At 38.3% G+C, this 21960-nt stretch overlaps 4 protein-coding genes across 5 annotated transcripts; 2 read left to right on the top strand and 2 right to left on the bottom strand.

Moving 5' to 3' along the window:
- Positions 1-1008: 1008 nt before the first annotated feature.
- gadd45ba (growth arrest and DNA-damage-inducible, beta a) lies at positions 1009-3512 on the bottom strand. Its single transcript, XM_084395571.1, has 4 exons — positions 2443-3512; positions 2227-2328; positions 1902-2121; positions 1009-1799 (listed from the first exon to the last, which is right to left on the bottom strand). Exons 1-4 carry the CDS (start codon positions 2484-2486, stop codon positions 1686-1688), a joined length of 480 nt encoding a protein of 159 aa, XP_084251697.1. The 5' UTR covers positions 2487-3512; the 3' UTR covers positions 1009-1685.
- Positions 3513-5213: 1701 nt separating this feature from the next.
- larp6b (La ribonucleoprotein 6, translational regulator b) lies at positions 5214-9271 on the top strand. Of its 2 annotated transcripts, XM_084395561.1 has the most exons (5): positions 5214-5242; positions 5715-5759; positions 5850-5968; positions 7585-7798; positions 7878-9271. In XM_084395561.1, the coding sequence occupies exons 1-5, from the start codon at positions 5240-5242 to the stop codon at positions 8988-8990; spliced, it is 1494 nt and encodes a 497-aa protein (XP_084251687.1). In that variant the 5' UTR covers positions 5214-5239; the 3' UTR covers positions 8991-9271. The 2 variants fall into 2 exon arrangements, with proteins under 2 accessions (XP_084251687.1, XP_084251688.1); XM_084395562.1 differs by lacking the exon at positions 5214-5242 and having other exon boundaries at positions 5721-5759; positions 5861-5968; positions 7878-9182.
- Positions 9272-12864: 3593 nt separating this feature from the next.
- On the bottom strand, positions 12865-16126 carry vmac (vimentin type intermediate filament associated coiled-coil protein). The gene is made up of 2 exons (XM_084395569.1): positions 15570-16126; positions 12865-13404 (listed from the first exon to the last, which is right to left on the bottom strand). The coding sequence occupies exons 1-2, from the start codon at positions 15758-15760 to the stop codon at positions 13050-13052; spliced, it is 546 nt and encodes a 181-aa protein (XP_084251695.1). The 5' UTR covers positions 15761-16126; the 3' UTR covers positions 12865-13049.
- An 874-nt stretch (positions 16127-17000) lies between these two features.
- On the top strand, positions 17001-19472 carry ndufa11 (NADH:ubiquinone oxidoreductase subunit A11). The gene is made up of 4 exons (XM_084395572.1): positions 17001-17163; positions 17498-17590; positions 19057-19179; positions 19269-19472. The coding sequence occupies exons 1-4, from the start codon at positions 17085-17087 to the stop codon at positions 19379-19381; spliced, it is 408 nt and encodes a 135-aa protein (XP_084251698.1). The 5' UTR covers positions 17001-17084; the 3' UTR covers positions 19382-19472.
- The last annotated feature ends 2488 nt before the right edge of the window (positions 19473-21960 follow it).

Raw genomic sequence — 21960 nt, 5'->3', positions numbered from 1 at the left:
TTAAAAACGCATAACGAAATTCATTTAGTAACGAAACATCTCTGTGTTGCTCAGAGACGGCTCTGGATTTGTTTGGAAATATTTTTGTTGGTAATAGTGCAAAAACAGACAATGTTCTAAGATTAAAATGAGTCACCTAACATTAACTTCTTGTTTATTGAACTGTTGTATGAAATCAATATGCTATCACATTTGCAATCGTGCCACTCTATGGCCTGTAATAAATATTAAAAACAAGAGATCATACCAGGACATTTTTGACCCATATATCTTGAATTTTGGTGGCATTTTTGCCCCTAGCCCCCGTTCACTTCTGTGATAACAGGAGACAGGGCTCTTTTTCGAGTGCAAGCGGAGGCCCCTTCTGTTGTGAGGCTGTTAAACATAGCAAAAGGCAGCTGTGTAGGCTACTGTAACAAGTTCTCTGCTACACAACTATTACAGGTTGTTCCAGAAATAATAAGAGATGTGTAACCATATACCTGTGATAACCTCTATGCAATGACTTACTGAAAAGATTATTTTCTGGAGGTTATCTAAGCCCTGTGCAGTCTCTTTATAGAGGAGTGGAGCTTGTGAAAGCAGACGGAACTCGGCATAAATAACTCATATGTCTGCATTCCAGACCTGTCAGCGCAGTGTTGTAATTAACTGTGTCAGTAAGGATATGACGTTGATTCCAGGACAAGAGGATACAAAGACTATCCTTTGGCAAACTGTGCGATTTGTTTGCACGTCACTTAGGGCTCTTGTTCTTTCTTAACATTTCCACTGAATGCATTCACACCTCAGTGGGGCAAATCCCTCCCACTCCCTGCTGTACAGTCCGGGCTAATTTTGGGAAGACACCGGGATTTGCAAGGAAGTTAACCAGGAAATTCTTTGTTATTTTAAACATTGACCAAGGTAAGTGAATCTGCATGGCCCATTTACAATTATATACCAGTGCCACTATAAGAAACATATTGAATTGTCTACCCCCCCAAAGCAAAACATCAAACAGAGGAGTAAGTCTCAAACAATAATTTATTGAAACAATGTTGCATTTGACAAGAGAAGCAATGCATATATTACTCTGTTTAAATTACTGGAAATAACTTAACCAACAACAATTCATAGTATGTATGCATGTATGCAACTCAGCATTATTCATGTTGTTCAAACACGGTCCTTCTCAGTGCAGTCTAACAGAAGCGATTGCAGTCCATTTGTAGCTTGACATAAATGCTACTGCAGTTAATCGTGTCCGGCTAATACACAGATGATTCACTCAACATTTCAAAATGTTCGTCCCGCAGTCAGCGATAGTGACGTACACTCATCTCTTTCCAACCCATTGCACATATGAAGCCGGGGGCGCGCGCGCGCCCACGCCGCCTGCGTGCAAGTTCTCCAGTACAGCTTGTGCCGACAGGCAGGCTTTCACAGTTCATTTTCCCACAACTTGTTCCTCCGCTACCAAAACGACCACTTTTTCCTTTTCCCACGGAGGACACGACAAGCTGGAGGGGCAGGGGGGAATCATGTACCGAGCGCACAGTTCCATGAGCTCCGCTTTCTCTCTCACAGCCCCTTCACATGACGCAGCAGAGCAGTCAACGGCGGCTAGTGCAGAGCCCATTTGCTTTCATTCGCAGAGAATGACCCTTTCATCCTTTCCTTGCAGCAATAGCATCGCGACTCGTTCAACGTTCTTGCAGGGACAGATAAGGAATCCATTGGTTTTTGCAACGGCTCTCTTCACAGTAGTTGCCCACGTCCTTCAACGCCTGGCATTTGAGTGGTTGGCATTGAGAGTTCTGTGAAAAAGCATAAAATGCAACGTAAGTCAACGTCATACGATATTAAGATTCGAAATAATTTGCCTTCGCTAAGCAGTGTGCGAATATAAGTGTACTTACAGTGACTAGGATGCAGTGGAAGTCTCTCGGCTCGCTGTTGTCCACGGCGGCTGGCTCGCCGAGCACCTGCGCGAGGCGCCTCAGACCAGACACGCGCAGGATGTTGATGTCGTTGTCGCAGCAGAACGCCTGAATGAGCGTGAAGTGAATCTGCAGCGCAATATCGTCCTGGTCCTCCTCATCGGTGGCCAGAACGCACAGTACGACACAATCTGGGTCTCTGTAAATCAAATCAAATGCAATTAGACTCCTGTTTGTGGTGATAACGCAATATAGCAACATCAGTCTAATATGGAAAGTCAGACATAAATATATATATACTTACACATTCATTAGTTTTGCAGACTCGTAAACGCCGACTGTTAGACAGTCTTGTCTCTGTGCTGCTACCAGCAGCTCTTCCAATGCTTGGCTCGCTGTGTCCATTCTGTAAAAAAAAATGCGACTATGGTAAGCGACAGTCGGATAGTTCTCTATATAGAAAAAAAAAAAACACATTGAGATTCGCAGTTGATATTCATGCATGCAATAAATAACTTACTTTTTATCAGTTATGTTGCATCCAACGAGTTCTTCCAGGGTCATTTTGCTTCAAATAATAGTAATCCACAAGTCTCCAGGAGATCGTAAAATCCAGTCAAAGTGTGCTGTCCAAAAGTATAATCCAGATAGCCTATCACTTGGAGTTGTAGTATTCCTTCGCTCGCTTCGCTGTGTCTCAGAATTAGTTTCTGCCGACTTCAAGCGAAACGCGCGCATATATACCGCTTTCGAGTTGGGCGCGGCTTAGCAAAACGCTCGTCTTTCTGATTGGTTAGAAATGTTCCACAAGCGTCTTGCGCTCGCGCAACCATTGGTTGTGGGGGAAACTCCTGCTTTCACCCCACGTGGGCTGATTCGCGGAACATCTCCCCAAACTACCAATACAACACGCACCTAGCAGCTTTCAATTTGTTTGTACTGATTGAGACCGATGGAATTTCCTTATGGAAATTATGGAGTTTCCCAGTTGCTTTCGATGTGCATGTTGCAGTTATATCTGAAACCGTTGCATCATGTAGGCTACAGAACGTAATGAAGCCAGAATTTCATTTTTGAATTGCAAGTAGCCTATATTGCATGTGTGGGAAAAGAATAGTCATTGTATCATATGTTTCTTGAATCTATAACATTTTGCCACGTCCTGAAATTGCACGAGCTGATTTGTCGAAACTCCCTTATATAGGCCTATGACGATGACTCGTGACTCCTGGCATCCTGTGCACAGTTATAGGGACGAAAATGATGCATTAAAATCGACGGCGTTGTTTATTCAGGCTATCTTTGCAGAAGACATTTGTTTTGTTTTGCAAATCACAAGTCGTCTGAACTGGCTCTAGGTAGTTGAGTTTCTGGCTCCTGGCTCCTTCTTACCTGGAACTTTCATTACCCAAGCTGTTCCAGTTCCACCGGCTAATTATAGACGGTACAGTCACAGGATCAGAGCTGTTGATGTTATCATGGGACCTTGTTGTGCTCGAGTTACGAAACCCGCCGCCGGACTGCATAAACACTGGGGTCAACGTCTTGCACTTCATTGTTCGATCGATTTCCATTCCTCGATAGACATGCCTTCAGGGTCATAATAATATGACTGTCATAATATCATCAGCACATTGCGTGCATGTCCCTGCTGCAGCAACACTTTCAGATATGACTTGTGCGTTGAAGTGCATTTCGGTGCATTTCTAATGAATCTCAAGGGATTTTTCAAATCAATCAATACCTCAATAACTGGATTGAATCAATTAACTGTTCTAATGCGCCATCTGCTGTTAGATGATCATAAACTGATGTAGCCTAAGTTATCACAATGTCGCTTACTAACTGGACTTTTGCATGACATAAATTGGAATTAACAGTAAAGAAATGCTATGCTATAATCTTAAATATGATAAAGAGTGCTACTGGTTCAAGCGAAGCATTTCAGCAATCAGTGCTTCAGCAGAATTATCTTCTATCAACGAGCGTCCCCTACTGGTTATGATATGTCACTACAAATTAATTGTAATATTAAATCTCATAAACGGGTACATTCTTGTGTTACTTGTCTGGGTGATTTTAAAGTAAAATAAATAAAATGCTTTAAAACAATGATTCTAGTTCTAAAATAGATCATAATGACTTTATTTCTTTTATTGTTTAATTGTTTTTGCCTAATTTTTAAGAGTGTTAAAATGTTAGATTTGCTAGATTCTGTTACCATGGAATTGAAAAGTATCTGGTGACCACTCTGTAAAGGCAATATAGTGACAGTGAAATAATTAAAGTAACTAAGTGTAAGATTGTTGCATTGTGATGGGTTGGGGTAAGATGCTGCTACTAGTGTTATTATTTTTAAATTGAATAATTATTGTAACTAATAGGGTTAATATTAAGTATTTCCATGAATTAGATTTCAGACATCTTTGCTTTTATTAAAACCTATAGGTTAGTTGAGTGAAAATGTATTTATATATTCTGTAAAAGTTTATCCCAGGTAGCAGACCAACTTTTAATATTTGACAGTCCGTGCTATAACAACTAAATTAATGTATTTCCTATACATTGGCTGATGCATCATCATCCAGCACATGCTAATAATATCTAAATATGTTACAGTTTAAAAGTAAATCCACATTGTTCAACTAGCAACTTTCTCCAGAAAGTGAGAATTCCCATTGCCACCAGTCATCATTCACTATTATAAAAAATTATTCCTTCACACATGATATCTATAGATTTACCCATTTGGAGATTGATCAAGGCCATGTTCTCATCTTCATTCCATTATTTTTTGTTCTTCTTCAAATATTCAAAAATATCCCTACAACTGAAGATTCACCCTTATAGCCTACATTTAAGTAGCTTCTTGGATTTACTCTTTTTACCTTGCAGGTCAAATGATCTGATTCTATCGTTCAGAAAACGCGAAAATGTTTTTATTCGGTGATCGTTTACATGGCAAATTCCGCTCGCACGTTTACAAAAGCAACCGTTACTGTAATTATAATATGGTTGAGCCCACATTATCCTGAGTGTGTTTATTGGCTGTGAATCGTGTTAGTTAATTAGCAGGATTTCAGACTACCTCCATCGTGCTCTTTGAAGAATGCCACATAAGTGAGGAATAACTTGTCCGGGGACGTTTAACAGTTCTAATATACAGGAAGCCGAGTAAGGGGGTTGGCAGTGGTCCTGACTCCTGCACGTAGGCTTCTACCGTCTCACAGATCCCCCGTGGTACCTTTTCATTTGGAATACACTTTACACTTAATCTTGACACCTCAACCCTCACAGTACACACACCAGTCGGGTCCATGGTGGGTTTGCATAACGTCTATAGGGTCTCCAAAAGTCCATGGTTCGCTAAGTAACTAACACACCCATTAGTAAAGTCTCGGGAACAGAGGCTGCGTGTAATTGAGTAATTAAGAGAGATTAAGTGTAAATAATTATGGCAGGGTCTACGAGAAAAAATATCAGGCAGATTTATTTATGCGTTCAGTGCGCATGTGCATTAGCACATAGGCTATATTTAATATCAAGTAACCTTTTCCGAATGTTCATGATTATCAAAAAAAAAAAAGTATTTCTTTAAAAGACTGGAAGATTGACAAATGTCTTTAAACTTTTTTTTTTTAAATTAATTAATTTTTATGCTCCCAGAGGATTTATTTGTGATTTGTCTGTAGCCTACAGAACAAGCACGACGTCGCCCAATAGACATCTTTTTTCAATTGTGACGTATGGACGTTTAAATCAGTATTCTAAAAAGGGATCACCTGTTTTCAGGAGATGTGTGGCGGGAAACGGGGAAGCAGACAGGGAAGTCGTCAGGTAGGCTGTTTACAACGCAGTTTAACAACTGATGTTTAATTATATATTTTTTTAAACGTCTAGTACATTTCAGCCTTTGTCAATGTAAAGTTTGTCAACAGCATGTCCTCACCTGGTTTTACTGACATCTTCCACTGTGAGGACACTCAGCAGTCAAAGGGACACTTCTCATTCACTGATGATGGGCTGCTTAATGATAGTTTGGACGGGTAAGACACTTGTTAGATAATTGATGAGTTGGGTTATTCCTGGGATTTGGTAATATTTCAGTGGTTCACCAAAATGAAACGTTAAAAGCTTTTCACAATATTCTGGAATGAAATGCGCTTATTTCTATCATACACTAAGCATTTTGTCATGTCCCTAAGGCACTTCACTGAATTTGTAGTTCTACTTAGAAAATATTTAACAAAATGTGTACAGTGTCTATAATTTAGCAATATTGTAAGTATTTACTTTCTTGTGAAAAAAAAAATATATATATATATATATATATATATAAAAAAGCAAGATATTTTATATATATATATATATATATATATATATATATATATATATATATATATATATATGTGTTATGTCGTTATGCGTAACATTATGTCCCTTAGTCTTAAACTTCATACCAACAATTCTCTGCCTATAATAATTTAAGCTCCACCCATATGTGACGACATTGACCAGAAATGACATCATTCAGGTCTCTTTAAAAGTGGTGCAGGAGATTAGTATCCTACTTTTTATTCATATTTTTGATACGTATTATAGTCAGGGCTGTCAAACTTAACAACTAAATCCAATCTCATAAAATTAAGTTTTTTTTTTTTTTTTTATCCATTAGTAGGCTATATACAATGTACTTATTTCATTGCTGCCATGGTCAACTGTCCTACAGGAGCAGAGGCCATTTTGCAAAAAAAAAAAAAAAAAAAGACAACTCAACCTGTCAAATATGTGAAATGACTTGATTTAACTTTTTTGGTATTTTCTCCTTTGCACCCAGCTATTACCTGCAGGTGTGCAGGGTAAGCGTCTAATTAATATATATAATATAGACATGGTTTCAATAAAGATATACTTGCCAAAATCATGACAGCTCATAGTTTTGTTATAAATAGAATATTTGAGGTAATGCCCAACTTTGACAAGCATGTCAGAAATGGCAGCCACATCAGCAGCAGAAAGATATGTGGACCCAGAAAGAAGGGCACAATATTCGAGGGATATGAGAGGGAGACCAAATAAAAAATATTTAAAAGTGAAGTCAATGTCCCTCTTCAGACCTGTTACAGTCTTCAACCCCGTCACACTATTCTCAACAATTCTTTTGGGGGAAAAATAGGGAAGACAATTAAAAAAATGAAGGCATTTATTATACCACCTGACGTTAATGACTAACACAATAAAATTGTGGTTTTAATTAGTTTTTAGTTTTTTTTTTTACTTCAGTCCCATAAAAATGGGAAAATTATCATAAATGTTACATTTGTAGTTATTAAATTAAGAGGGACACGAGCAGTAGGTATTTTTTTATTTGTGTAAAATCCTTTTTAAACCAATTCCATTTTGTCAGAAATTTATGAAAAAAAAAAAACCCTGAAAAATAAGAAAAGGTATTTAATGCTTGTGATGGGAAAATTGGATTTGTTGGAGGTATGATATGTGCCTAATGATGTGAAGTATTAAGAGAATTAATATGTAGTTTAAAAAAAAAAAAATCCATTGAATTCAATCCAATATTACCGAATCCCAGGAATGATCCAATTTGAAGTGTTTTTCTAATAGCTAATTCCAAATCCATTTCAATAAAGAAATGACTGTTTTTCAGGAGTTCGACTGACCTGATTGATGTTTTGGAAGAGGAATTCTGTGAGGGTGAACTCTGGATTCCTCCGAATGACGATCTGACACAAAAAATTGCAGCCCAGCTCGAGACCTACCTATCAGATGAAAATCTATCAGAAGATGCTTTTCTGCTTAAACATGTCCAAAGAAACAAGATGGGTTACGTTAGTCTGAAGCTGCTGACATCTTTCAAAAAGGTGAGATCAAAAAACCAACACCCCGATCCGAGTAGAAGTGTCGTCATCAGGAAATGTTCTTTTCGTTGTCTCGTCACAGATTCGAGATCTGACGCGTGACTGGCGCACAACACTGGCTGCTTCAAGAACCTCTCCGCAGCTGGAGGTCAATGAGATGGGAACCAAGGTGCGACGACGCACTCCAGTACCCGATTGGCTCCTGTGCATTCCCACTAGCAAGCTGCTTCTGGCCTGGAACTTCCTGGACGGTGTCGGCCCAGTCAGGGATGAGTTAAATGGATCACCGGGTGGGGAGCAGCTAGGCATCATGGAAGCCGCAATGCGGATGTTTTCCCCCTACGGCACCATTTCATCTCTTCGCATCCTGCGCCCAGGAAAAGAGATCCCTGCAGAGTTGAAACGCTACACAAAGAAACACCTGGAACTGGGGCGCAAAGTGTGTGTTGTGGTGGAGTACGAGTATCTAGAGGGCGCGCGCAAGGCGTACGACACGCTGAGGGCAGTAGAGCAGCAACAGGGAGGAAGGGGCGTTTGTGTGGTCCTGCTGGGCAGCCGTGGGACTCGTAAGCCGGGATGGAGCCAAAACCTAGTGGAGGAAGAGTCAGAAGAAGGTATTGACTACGACAGTTTAAAAAAGCCCACCAGAAAAGCCAGGCGGTCCCTTTACTCTTTGGAGGATTCGGCTGTTTGCAGCTCTTCAGAGTCCGATTTTGCCCCGGCCTCACCCCGACCCAACCGCAGGGTGTCCCGCCCTCAGGCCCTCTACGGCAGTCCCCTCGCCATCCCGCAGATATCCACTTTCCGCTCTGACCCCTACAGGAATAATCCTCTTGGCAGTCCCGTAGGAAGCCCCCTCCTGCCTCGCAAGCTTTTCCCTTGCAGTCATGTGACCTCCCCTCTGGCCACACATCCGTTCAGCAGCACGCCCTCTGGAGCCGGGACGTCCTCCTTCGGCAGGTACAAGGGCTCGGACGAGCTCTCTCCGGATGACACGGGGTTCACTGGCAGCCCGTGGGTCCAGAGACGGAAAAATGCCGCCCAGGTCATTCAGCCTGAGATGGGAAGCTTGCTGTCACCCGATCCGATTGTGAGGTCTTCGGGTCTCCTGGTTGTGCGCCAGCCTGTCGGCCCGGACGGGACCAAGGGTTTTCACAACTGCATTGGTAGAGGGAAGGTGCTGCTACCCCACTGACCCTGTCAAAGATGCATTATGAAGTCTTTTTTTCACTGAGCCTGTGTTTGTGCAGTGCAACAGAAGCACTTTTAATGCAACACAATTACTGACAACTTTATTTCTCCTATCAATGAAAATGGAGGGAAAATGTCATGTAAAAAAAAAAAAAAGTGTATAATTAAATATTGAATAAAGATGAATTTGTATTCCAATTTTCCTGAATTTATTAATTTAATATTTTTATTATTTCCTGGATATACCGTGTTTCCGAGTAAGTACACAATTTAGACATTTAGCACTCAAGAATAACAAAATAATTTATTAGAATTTTTCAGAATAAATAATCCCATTTAACAAGTAACCATGAGTCTTTTAGGCACTGTTTTACTTCTGAGAAAAATGTTAGCAAACACACTTCTGTACAGGGCACTAACAAGACAAATATGACATGCCCCAATATGTAAAATTACCATGCTGTAGTCCAGTACCACATGTAACTCTTAGAACGAACACGAAAATATTGTGTAACCATCACATCGTAACAGGACAAATGACACGCTGTACATGAATAATGCCCCATCATCAGTACACTCATTCACTACTTTATGTGGCTCCCCTCCATCTGGCTTTCCACAGATTGACTGAATAAATATGGCAAAATATAACAGGCTTGCATAGATTTCATATTGCAAGGCCAAATTAAATATTCAAGAATAACTCAATTAATTTGGAGAAAGGTCTATATGCATTAGCATCACATTATCATCTGCAGAATTGAAATAATAGCAAATATAAGGACAGTTGCAAAAGGTTACAGAAGATATTCAACCATGAAAGCAAATGCTTTTACACACTCTCTCAAACGTAAACCTGTAATTGTGTAAGCAACAGATTTAGCTTGCTTGGAATTGCTCCGTTTATGTGGCGGCGCAGTATTTTAAGTGCTAGCTGATTTATTAAGAGAGGCTCTCAGAGAACAACTTCACTGCATAGATCACTTAATTATATATAACACCTTAAATTACAGTGTGTTTGGTGAGCACCACTATGGCGATGTCACACCGTCACTTCAGCACTTTGCTCACCATCACAATGGTGGAAGGGTCTCTCAAAAACCGATGGTTCAATCCTGTTACTTATGACTTTCCAGCACATATCTTTAAGTATGAAATAACCACCACTCACTTCATTAGAGGAAAACATTTTCAGTTTTTCAGCAAGCAGCATTTGTCTATGCAGCAGCTGACATGAAATCATTTATTAATGTTACTGTTACTTCTTGCGAATTGTATATATTTTTTACAAATTCTATAATTAAAATGAACTAATAATGACCAGTAATATATATTTATATAACAACATCATATTAATACGTCCTTTTTAGTCCATGATGCATTTGAATTAACTAATGTTAACAAAACTTATTGTAAACTATCATTGTACAAAAACAAATTTGACGTGTAAGTGTAAAGTGATAAAAAAGGAAGTTAAAGGGACAGTTCACCCAACCTAAAATGTAAGATATTTATACCCTTTTAATATATACAAGCTCACAATTGAGATATTTAGCACTCAGGAATAAAAATGATAATTTTTCAGAATAAAATAAATAATTCCATTAAAACAGGCAACCATGCGTCTTTTAGGAACTCTTTTACTTCATATATAGAGAAAAATTTTATGAAACAATGAAAATTCACCCTCTATTCCAAATCTGTAGGACACAAAAGACGGCTATTTTTTGTTCACTGTACCCCAACATTCTGCTAAATATATTTTGTGTCCTGCAAAAGAAGAACGATTTGTGACATGAAGGAGAGTAAACTGATGGCAAAACATAAAATACAGGGTGAACTATTCCTTTAAGTTATTGTAATTCAATGTGAATTTGTGGCCAAGGGGCAAATTTATAATGTAAAACATACAACCGATGACACTGAATCTAAGGCTCTGTTTACACCTGTATTAAGATCACAAGTAGACGAGGGAGACTGATTCCCGTTTACACCTGGTGTTTTAATCTCTTTTAGTCTCTTTTGTCCACTTTCAACCACTTCTGTCCTGATTTCTTCGAGGGGAGGGTTTATGGGCGGGTAAATGTACAGGGATTTTTAGATCTTTCGATCTAAAAATAAGCTCGCGCAATTTACATATAATCACGCCCGGAGATGACGGAAAAACATGGAGAGCAGCAGCTTTCATTTCCGCTTTGACAGCCACAAGATCGCGCTGAATGCTGCGAGTGTGTGTTAAAAACAGAAATGGTAAGAGTGGTCGAAAGTGGATAAGCTCAAAATGTTTAAGACCCCGTTTACACCTGTATTTAGCGTCATCAAAACGCATCTTAATACCAGGTGTAAACAGGGCCTAAATTCAACTACTAAGGCTCTACGAACATGTTAAAGGGATACTCCACTTTTTTGGGAAATAGGCTCATTTTACAACTCCCCCAGAGTTAAACAGTTGAGTTTTACCGTTTTCGAATCCATTCAGCCGATCTCCGGGTCTGGGGGTCCCACTTTTAGCATAGCTTAGCATAATGAATTGAACCGGACAAGACCATTAGCATCTCTCTCAAAAAAATGAACAAAGAGTTTCGATATTTTTCCTATTTAAAACTTGACTCTTCTGTAGTTACATCGTGTACTAAGACCGACAGAAAATGAAAAGTTGCGATTTTCTAGGCTGATATGGCTAGGAACTATACTCTCATTCCTGCGTAATAATCAAGAAACTTTGCTGCAGTACCATGGGTGAAGCAGGCGTAATGATATGACGCAGCACATGCCGCCTGATAATAGGCTACTGAGCTGGGGACTATTTTCAGGCGCTGCGTCATATCATTACGCCTGCTGCACTCATGGTACGGCAGCAAAGTTTCTTGATTATTACGCAGGAATGAGAGTATAGTTCCTAGCCATATCAGCCTAGAAAATCGCAACTTTTCATTTTCTGTCGGTCTTAGTACACGATGTAACTACAGAAGAGTCAAGTTTTAAATAGGAAACTCTTTGTTCATTTTTTTGAGAGAGATGCTAATGGTCTTGTCCGGTTCAATTCATTATGCTAAGCTATGCTAAAAGTGGGACCCCCAGACCCGGAGATCGGCTGAATGGATTCGAAAACGGTAAAACTCAACTGTTTAACTCTGGGGGAGTTGTAAAATGAGCCTATTTCCAAAAAAAGTGGAGTATCCCTTTAAATCAACTATCTTGCACATGACAGCAAATCTAACCTAAACCAGAATCCACCATCTGTAGATCGTCAGTGACTGATGAAATTGTTCACTGAGAGCCTCCAACAAAACAGCATATTACATCTAGGTGATATCCACAAATGGAGCAATATCAAAAACATTTTTAAACCGGACTGGATTCCCTTTTTAAAAAATAAAACTGCAGATGAACTGCATGTAACAGTAAATTTCAAGTAATTTGTACGTAAATTTAAAAAAACGTTCTACTGTTATTAGCGTGACCTAATAAATCCAGGTATAAATAGTTGAGTAAAATATCACAGTATGTGAAAATTTGAACCTAAAAAGGGAAGGAAAAACAAGTTAACAACCAAAAGAAAAACACTAGGTAGCCTATTGAAAATTCATTCTCGTTTTAGTAAATCGTGGCCATGTTGAACTAATGTGTTCCCTTGCTTTGAATTGATTTAACAAAAACAAGGAAGCAAATTATAACAATGCGGACACAATTTAGTAAATCGAGGGAACAAATTATTATATAGCGCGCACAATTTACTTAAAACGAGGTCAAATGTGCTGACGTAAGAATTCTTAATTTGTGTCGAGATATGCATGTTGTTGTTTTTTATGCGGGACTTAAACCCTAATTAAAACTGGTCCAAGGGACAATTCAAAATGATAGGAGGCATACTTGTATCACTATTCAGCCAGAATTGACCAGGCATTCTTTCTTTTACAGTGGAATCCCATTCACAATGCAGTAACCTGTATTACGATACAATGGCTATTTTATCAAATGATGACCAGACACTGAATCAACTGTAACCATCGAAACACACAGGCTGCTAAACCTGAGACGAGGACCAGTGTAACCGAGGCTCTCATACAGTGGTCCCGAACACGACCCCGTCTAATTCCTGATCGTCGGAGTCGTCCTCGCTGAGTGAGAAGTCTTTGTGGTTGGAGAGGCGGCTGGGACTGCAGTTGGACTCTCCGTCTGTGAGAGAGCTGTTGGTCGTGGGCTTCCCCAAATCTCTGACGGGCCCCATTCTCTCTGCCTCGGCCATCTGGGACAGCATGCTGTCCAGTAAAGGACGGTTTTTGCAAATGTTGTCCAGCAGCTGACATCGGTGTTGTAACTGTCCAATTAGAGAATCTTTTTCCTTAATCGTTTGGTTGAGTTTATGGATGGACTCCTCTGATTGACAAAGCTTCTCGTGGAGGAAGAAAATCTCTCTGCATGAAAAATAAAGATAACATTTTCAGTCAGCAAATCATCCTATTAATTAAATCTGTTGGACGCAATTTGCATGCCACTAGTTGCACCAATCGGAATAGTGCTGTTCAGTCGTAACGTCAATTTGTAGGCCATAAAGCTAAACTCTCAGGAAATTGAGAAATATTTTTTTTTTGAGAAGCAGTTAAATAAAATATTTTCATGTCTTGTTCACATCACAGTGAAAACGCAAATAGAAAATATGAAAGTGTACTGTGTTTTAAAAATACAAGTTGCTATGTAAGGAGGACTATAACGCTTGTCTGATTCGTCAGACACTTAAAGGATTAGTTCACTTCAAAATGATAATTCTGTCATCATTTACTCACTCTCAAGTTGTTTCAAACCTGTATACATTTCTTTCTTCTGCTGAACACAAAAGTATATTCTGAAGAATGTTGGTAACCAGACAGTTGACGGACCCCATTGAGTATTTGTTTTCCTATTATGGAAGTCAATGGGGTCCATCAACTGTCTGGTTACCAACATTCTTGGTAAAATATCAATATCACCAAAATATCTTCCTTTGTCTTCAGGAAATTCATACAGGTTTGAAACAACTTGAGGGTGAGACCTAATGGACCTGAGCTAACATGAACAAATCCTTGTATTTTTTAACTAACATTAACCAAAAGTAATAACTTCTGTAACAACTGTAGCTATTGCTCATCGTTTATGTTAGTTAATGCATTACCTAATGAGACCTTTTTGTAGTGTTCGACCTATTGTTCTTAATAATTCTTTTGCACTTTAATCTATTTTAAACATTTGTTTACATTCATAAAATTGCTTTATTGTATTTAAATGTTCAGTTCTTTTTGCTATAAGAAAAAAGTTATTAAACCTGTTATAGTATTACAACACTTTTTTGCAACTCATTTAAATATCGTGATAATACCGTAGGCTATATACCGTGATAAAAGCTTCAGCAATTATCGAAACATGAAAATTTGACACCGTCACATGCCTAGCTGCTACATACGAAAAAACAAAATACGCTTAAAGGGGTCATATAATGCACTTTTACAAGTTGATTGTACTGAAATGTGTGTTGGCAGTGCCTGTACACAACCATCATAAAATGATAATCCATCCAGTGGTTTTATTTTAATCTCCTTATATGTTTTCCCCTCTCTCAAATCAAGCCGTTACGTCACAAGATCGACGCCCCTCCCACGATTGTTGATTGACAGCAGCGTTTCAACACAGACCCGCCCTCGCTCGTGAGCGAGCTGTCATAGTCTGTGCGGTCATTGTTGATACGCTGGAGCACTGTCTATGAGCAGAATGGCGTCTAAGCGATTGTGGTGTTCTGTTCTTGGGTGTAATAATGAACACAGCAGTCATTTTGATGTTCCTAAATCCGAAGACGCAGTGGCTGAGTTTGTTTTCGAAGGGAATATTCCCCACGATCAACGTCAATGCTTTCATGTTTGCGCGAATCATTTCACACACCAGACTGCTTTACAAACGAGGTCAATATAAAGCTGGTTTTGCTAAGAAGCTGCTCCTGAAAAAAGGATCGGTACCAACTATTCGTGTTCCTGCTGCACCTCCAGAAGAAGAAGTGAGTATAACGTTTTATTAACCTTTATATTCATATTTATATTAATCTTTGCAAATCGCTAGCACGCTTCATGATGAATGCGGCTAAGGTTTACACTCAGGGTACATTACGGCATGTTTTCTATGTACGACGTTCTCAATATAATTCATAATCCCACGTTTATAATGAACAATGCGTTATGGTTATTGTGTTATTATTACAAACGGTGTCCGCACAGAACAGAGGGGCGGGGTGAGCAAAGCTCATTATCATTTAAAGACACATGCACTTAAACGGCATGCTGAAAACAGAGCTGTTTTTGACCAGGTAAAATGAGTGTTTTCTTACAATACTAATGAGAATTTTTAATTAAAGTATATTACAAACTTTTAATTTAGACCCTAAAGAATCACATTAGCTTGTACAAAAATGGCATTATATGACCCCTTTAAAGCAGCTTTGATGGAGCTTTTTGATTTAGCACAAACTGATTTTTACAAATGCATGGTTTTCGCGTCAAATAATAATAATAAAAACTATTCTGCGTCTACAAAACAACACGATTGTGTGTTCCCCTACTTGTCCTTGGCCTCCGTGATTTGTTGCGTGGCCGCTCTCAGTTGCTCGTCTTTGCGGATGAGACTCTCCGCCTGCTCCCGCACGGTGTTCTCCGCCTCCTCCAGCCTGTGCTCCAGCTCGGAGACCCGCCTGTGCAGCGCGGCCAGGTGCGCGTTCGCCTCTCGGATCTGCACCGGCGACGGGGACGACATGTCCCTGGACGTGCTGCTGCTCGGGATGCGGAAGACAAAAGCACCGGTCCGGTCTCCTCTCTCTCATCCACGAGAACGCCACGCTGCCGGACTGATCATCTTCTGCGGGTCTCGAACGGGTCCAGATCCAGACTGAATGAAGCTGAACTATCTCTCAATCTCAGCATGAGATTGCATGTGATGCATAAGCAGCGCCGTGCGTGTCTTCAGTAAATCTTCGCGTATATAACACAGTTGCAATCGGCAATGCGCAGTTAAATGCAGCGCAGAGATTTATAACATTGTCCTATATAAGCATGTATTGCAGTTTGTGTTTTTGTTTTTCCAGGCAGCTGACGTGTCATCTCCAACAACTTCATAGCAACCTGTAGCTGCTGACCCGGAAATGATTTTAGAGCCTCTAGCCAATCAGAGTAGCAGACAAGAAGAGACAACAATGATTACAAACTGCACTTTCCCTGCGAGGAACTAAATAAACAGACTGGTTAACTTTTGGGACTGTGCATTTATTAAAATATTATGTCAAGCCTGACACTTTGTTTTCTTTTTTAATTATTTTTGTAATGTGCTCATAACTCATGTTTTAAAATATACCTAGGCTAATTAGGTAAAAACTCAATTTATTGGATATTTATATGATTGTACCAGTGATTAAAATACGTAAATAATTACTATCAGTGATTTTCTGCCAACACTTACCTCATCAAATAAACCAGCAAGTCTCTGACATGAGTTGTTTGTCTTGGATTTATTAAATACAGTCTGTGGTTCCCATTATTTAAAGCGATGTTTACATAAATTACGTAGGGTTATACCCAAATTGTGACTTTAAAGATATAATAAAAACCTTTGCCCAACAAGATGCTATGATTTATTTAATTAGCTTTTCAAGATTTAATGGGGTAGATGGCAATGCGATATCGTTCATTTTTATCACATCTAGATCTGCGATATAAAACTATATTTATGCAGATTATAGTGTATATTTTAGTTTGTTTTAGTTGTTTTTGGAGGGTGACAAATACATTTTTCAGGTATAGATGATTTTTTCCTGTTTGTTTTATAAGTTGTTACAACTGAATCGCAAAATAAAGCCAGTAAATTGAACTTGTTTGTTTCTCAGGCACTGTCTGTAGTTTGTATGCATAACGTGCTTTCTGTCAAGTAAATAAATAAACCAGCAAGGTGTTGCAGTTCCACACCACGCCGACGGGGAGGGCAAAGAAACACTTCTTGAACTAGACCACATCATAACAGCGCTAGAAGAAGAGGCTGAGAAGAAACTCTCGCGATATCTCAGTGTGTCCTTGATGCGGAGACAGAAATGGGCTACTGGGATCTAGAAGAGGGCAAAGACTGCGTTTCCAAAACATGGATCACCACGAAAGTAGCCACAGCCATGGGTTAGTCTGATGGACGTCTGCTCTGTATGGTTTCTAAAAGACCCTTTGAGCGTAGTTTTAAACCTGTGCATTGATTATGCGCCATAAAGGCTAAGCTGTTAGCATGCACACTCGTTAGTCCAGTAGTGAATACAAGCGCACTATTTTCTCATATTCATATTTTTCTGACAGTTATGTATTTGTTTCATACAAAGGTTTTTATTTTATTTATTTATTTTTTATGGCAATGTATGGCTCTCAAAATGACTAGTAAAGTGGATAATCGAGATGGTCACTAATGGCCTGCTTTATAACACAAAACCTAATGTCCTTTAAAACTGTTGTTGTTCTGCAGGGCTGGTGGGTTCTGCCTACCACATTGTGGCTTATCAGCCTGAAACAGCCGTCGAGGCTTTGACCAGAGCAACATCAGCCACTGCCACCATGGGTAAGACACAAATAAGCTGTGCTCCTATTCATGCACACTGTGTGCTGAGCAGAAGTGTTGACAACAGAGACATTTCCTTGAATTATATAGACTATAGTCTGTATGAGTGTAGTGGTTCATAGCAGTTACCTACCTACCCATTCTCATTACTTAAATGCAGATATATTTATACAGTTACCAGTCAAAAGTTTGGAAACATTACCATTTTTAGTGTTTTTAAAGAAGTCTCTTATGTTCATCAAGTCTGCATTTATTTGATAAAAAAAAAACAGGAAAAAAAAAAACAGTAATATTTGTGAAATATTATTATAATTTCAAATATTGGTTTTCTATTTGAATATTATGGAAGCTTGTTTCCGCCACTGAATAATAAATAAATAATAATAATTGCGACTTTTTATCTCACAATTCGGACTTTTTTTCTCACAATTGCGATATATCATGTCAGAATTGTGACTTTTTTCTCAGAATTGCGAGATATGAAGTCAGAATTGTGAGGAATAAAGTCGCAATTCTGAGAAATAAAGTCAGAATTGCATGATATAAAGTCGCAATTGCGTGTTATAAAGTCAGAATTGTGAGATAAAAAAAGTCCGTCTTTTTCCCCCCTTAGAATTGGACATATATCTCACAATTGTGAGTTTATATCTCACAATTCTGAGAAAAGATGTCAGAATTGCGAGATATAAACTCGCAATTATGTGTTATAAAGTCAGAATTGTGTGATATAAAGTGGCAATTGCGAGAAAAAAAGTCAGAATTCTGACTTTATAACATGCAATTCTGACTTTATAACACGCAATTCTGACTTTACATCTCGCAATTCTGACTTTATAACACACAATTGCGACTTTATTTCACGCAATTCTGACTTTATATCTCGCAATTCTGAGATATAAAGTCAGAATTGCGAGATGTAAACTCGCAATTGTGAGATAAAAAGTCGCAATTATTATTATTTATTTATTATTCAGTGGCGGAAACAAGCTTCCATAGAATATACTCTAACATATATAACACACATGTAGCCATTACTCCAGTCTTCAGTGTCACATGATCCTTCAGAAATCATTCTAAGATGCTGATTTATTAGCAATGTTGGAAACTGCTTCATTTTTCTTTTTTCAGGATTCTTTGATTAATAAACAGAATAAATAAAAAAAACAGCATTTATTTAAAAAATAAGTATTTAAGTTTGGGGTCAGCAACTTTTTTTATAAAGAAATTCAAACTTTTATTCAGCAATAATGTGTTAAATTGATAAAAAGTGTTAGTAAAGATATGTTGTTCGAAAAGATTTCTTGTGAACTTTTTATTCATCAATGAATAGTTACATATACAATTTTACTTGTACGCTGTCAGAACAGTAGATACATTAATCTAATGTTTTTAGTTTAGACTGGGTGTATCAGATGACACGCATACACTTGCTGTAATAATTAATTTCCTGTTTGCTACCCTTTCAGCTGCCATGGGTGCCATCTTTGGAATGGCCACTTGTCTAAGTGCACAGGCCAGAGATGCACCTGAGGACCCAACTAACTATTTCATTGGTGGATGTGCTTCGGGCATTTTCCTCGGGGCACGGAGTGAGTACAGTATTCACATGCTTTTGAAATATTTTCCTTTTTGTGACGGAAGAATCTAACAAGGTTTTGCTGGTGTGTTTAATGTTTAGCACACAGTGCTATCACAGGTACGGCAGCGTGTTTTGGTCTGGGAACTGTGGCTATGCTCACCAAGGTTGGAAAAACAGAAGGCTGGAGAATAACAGGACCCCCAAGGCTGTGACCTGATACGTCTCCTAGTATTTGATGTGTTCATATTGTATATTGCTCTCATAAATGTATTAAGATTAAAAATAAAACAATCTCTGGATGTACTCCTAATGTGTTTGACTTTGACTGCATTTATTACAATGTGTCTTAGGCCTGGTTTCACAGACAGGTCTTAGATAAAGCCAGGATTTGGCTTTAGTTCAATTAGGACTTTTAAGTAGTTTTTACAAACATGCCTTTACTGGTGTGCATCTTCAGACAAAACAATGACACTGACATATTTTAAGAAATGTCCTAGTTGCTTTCAGTTAAAAAAGCTCAAACATGCATTTTAGTATGGGACTAGTCTTCAGCCTTGTCTGTGAAATCGGCCATTAATGTTTCAAAGTAGCCATATGAAACATTAATACATTGCAAAACAGCCACGCCAACACACAGCAGCCTGCTGGTTTATAGGATCAATTGTGGAGTGATTATTCTCACCAACAGGTGGCGCTGCGAGCTACGCGGAATCTACGAGAGCAGCGCGCCGCTATCCTCAAATATCAAAACAAACATCCTTATCGCTTTCAAGGTAGTAACATACTAACTATTTATGTTAAATTAAAGCAATACTGTCTGTATGTGCTTTATAACAGAGCCACAACAGGGTGCGGGATTGTTTTGCACAATAAACGTCCCCAAAAGTTCACAAAGTAGGAACGGTTACTGAACAAAAACTAAACAATTACATTAGCAACAAATATATTTGCAGAATACACACAGGCTACTTTTAGCACAAACGTAACGCATCATTTGAAGTTAAAAAGTTGTAATTGCTGTATGAAGTATCTTGTGAAAATGAAAATATTAAATACAAGTGTAAAATGTTAAAAATAATTGGTAAATAGTTTTATTTATAAAATAGTTTTGAACTGCTTTTTATTTGCAATGGTTGCGCGGAGATTATTATATATATATATATATATATATATATATATTTTTTTTTTTTACTATTCAAGGCTTGCATCTTGGAACCTATTTCAAGGTTTGCGTTCTCGAGCCACCAGGCACTGTTAAGGGTTTTCAGTTAGAACGGTGTCGAGTAACACGAAGTTAATTACTGATGATCTTTGCAACGAAAGTGAATCAATCAAAACTAGAATAACTTTATTCTAGAGCTGCTGTAAAGCAAAGTCTGTTACTTTAATTTCCTATTAACTCTGTAAAGCTGCTTTGAAACAATCTATATAGCGACTTGACTATTTATTGTTCTCATTGTTTGTTTGTTTTTGTGGGAGCAATTGGATTAAAGCCAGACCAAAAAAACCTAATGAAACTAAATCATACACTGTACATTTTTAAGTACACTCAACTTGGATTTTTAAGTCATTTGAACTTGAATTACATTAAAATTTAGTTGAATCTTGTTTAACTTGTAAAAAAAAAAAAAAAAAAAACTTAATGAGTTAAATCGATGTAAAAACTTGCTATAACTTATTGATCATATACATTTGTTTACAGTGTAATGATTATTCATGTTAATAATAATGTTTAAAACTAACCACTAAGACATGTCCCCAGTTATTTCAGAATGGTCACCTTCTATTCAAAACATATATATATTTAAATTACACTTTGTTAAAATTTCGTAGTAACACAGCCAAGTTGCAGAAAAAGGCAGTAGTTGAACAGATAGAAGGAATCAGGATATGGAATAATCAGTGTATCAACAAATAAATAATGACAAATGAGCCTATTTGTTGGCCAAGACAGTGATTTGATATTTTAATGACATATTTTATACATTTGCATGCTGTTTTAAGTATTGTTCTGTTTCGGAATTGTTTTGAATGATTTAATTTAACTGAAAACCCGTTACAGGCTTTTTAATGTTAAGACAGCTTTGGCTACAACATGTTCAGTAGCCTACACTAGATCAATATGGTAGCTACATCGCAAACAATTAAAATTCTTAAGCAATTATCAAAGTATATTCTGGATGTACTGAAGGGTTTTGGAAGCTTTAGTGCTATATATAGTGCAAGGTGTGTTTTTTTGTTTGTTTTTTTCAGCCCGATCTCATCCCAAGGCGTCATATACTGACGCTTTTGACATTTCGTCTACATCCAACGCACATGGCACCCTTTAGCGTCAATATGAGACGCAGATAGATATGGGCTAGCGGTCTAACCCTAACCCTACCCCAGACCTAAACCTACCCATAACCGAACAAAGCTCTGTGCGTGTCGCTAAAGGGTGCCATGTGCGTTGGATGTGTCAGTATATGACGCCCTAGGATGAGAATGCGTTGCAATTTATTAGCTTCTTGTTTCGGCGAAGAAATGTGACTTTCGCTTTGTTATCACGGATGTCCTTTTTTTTTTTTTTTATCAACAAAAAGTTTTTTTTTATAGTGCAAGATGTTTGTTGAATGCACAAGTATAGCACATGACGAACGTTGTGGTGAGTTCTTATTGCAGCCACAAGATGGCGGTGTTAAACCACTGCTCTATTTTTGGAGGGAAAATAAGCCCAATATAATTCAAATGACTCACGTCAAATGATTATGATTGCATAAATCATTCACCATTTCAAATGCCAAAATATATT

Source organism: Rutilus rutilus (genome assembly GCF_951802725.1).
Source record: "Rutilus rutilus genome assembly, chromosome: 22".
Classification (NCBI taxonomy): domain Eukaryota; kingdom Metazoa; phylum Chordata; class Actinopteri; order Cypriniformes; family Leuciscidae; genus Rutilus; species Rutilus rutilus.
Note: the sequence above shows the minus strand (reverse complement) of the source record. Positions and strands in the feature narration are given on the sequence as shown.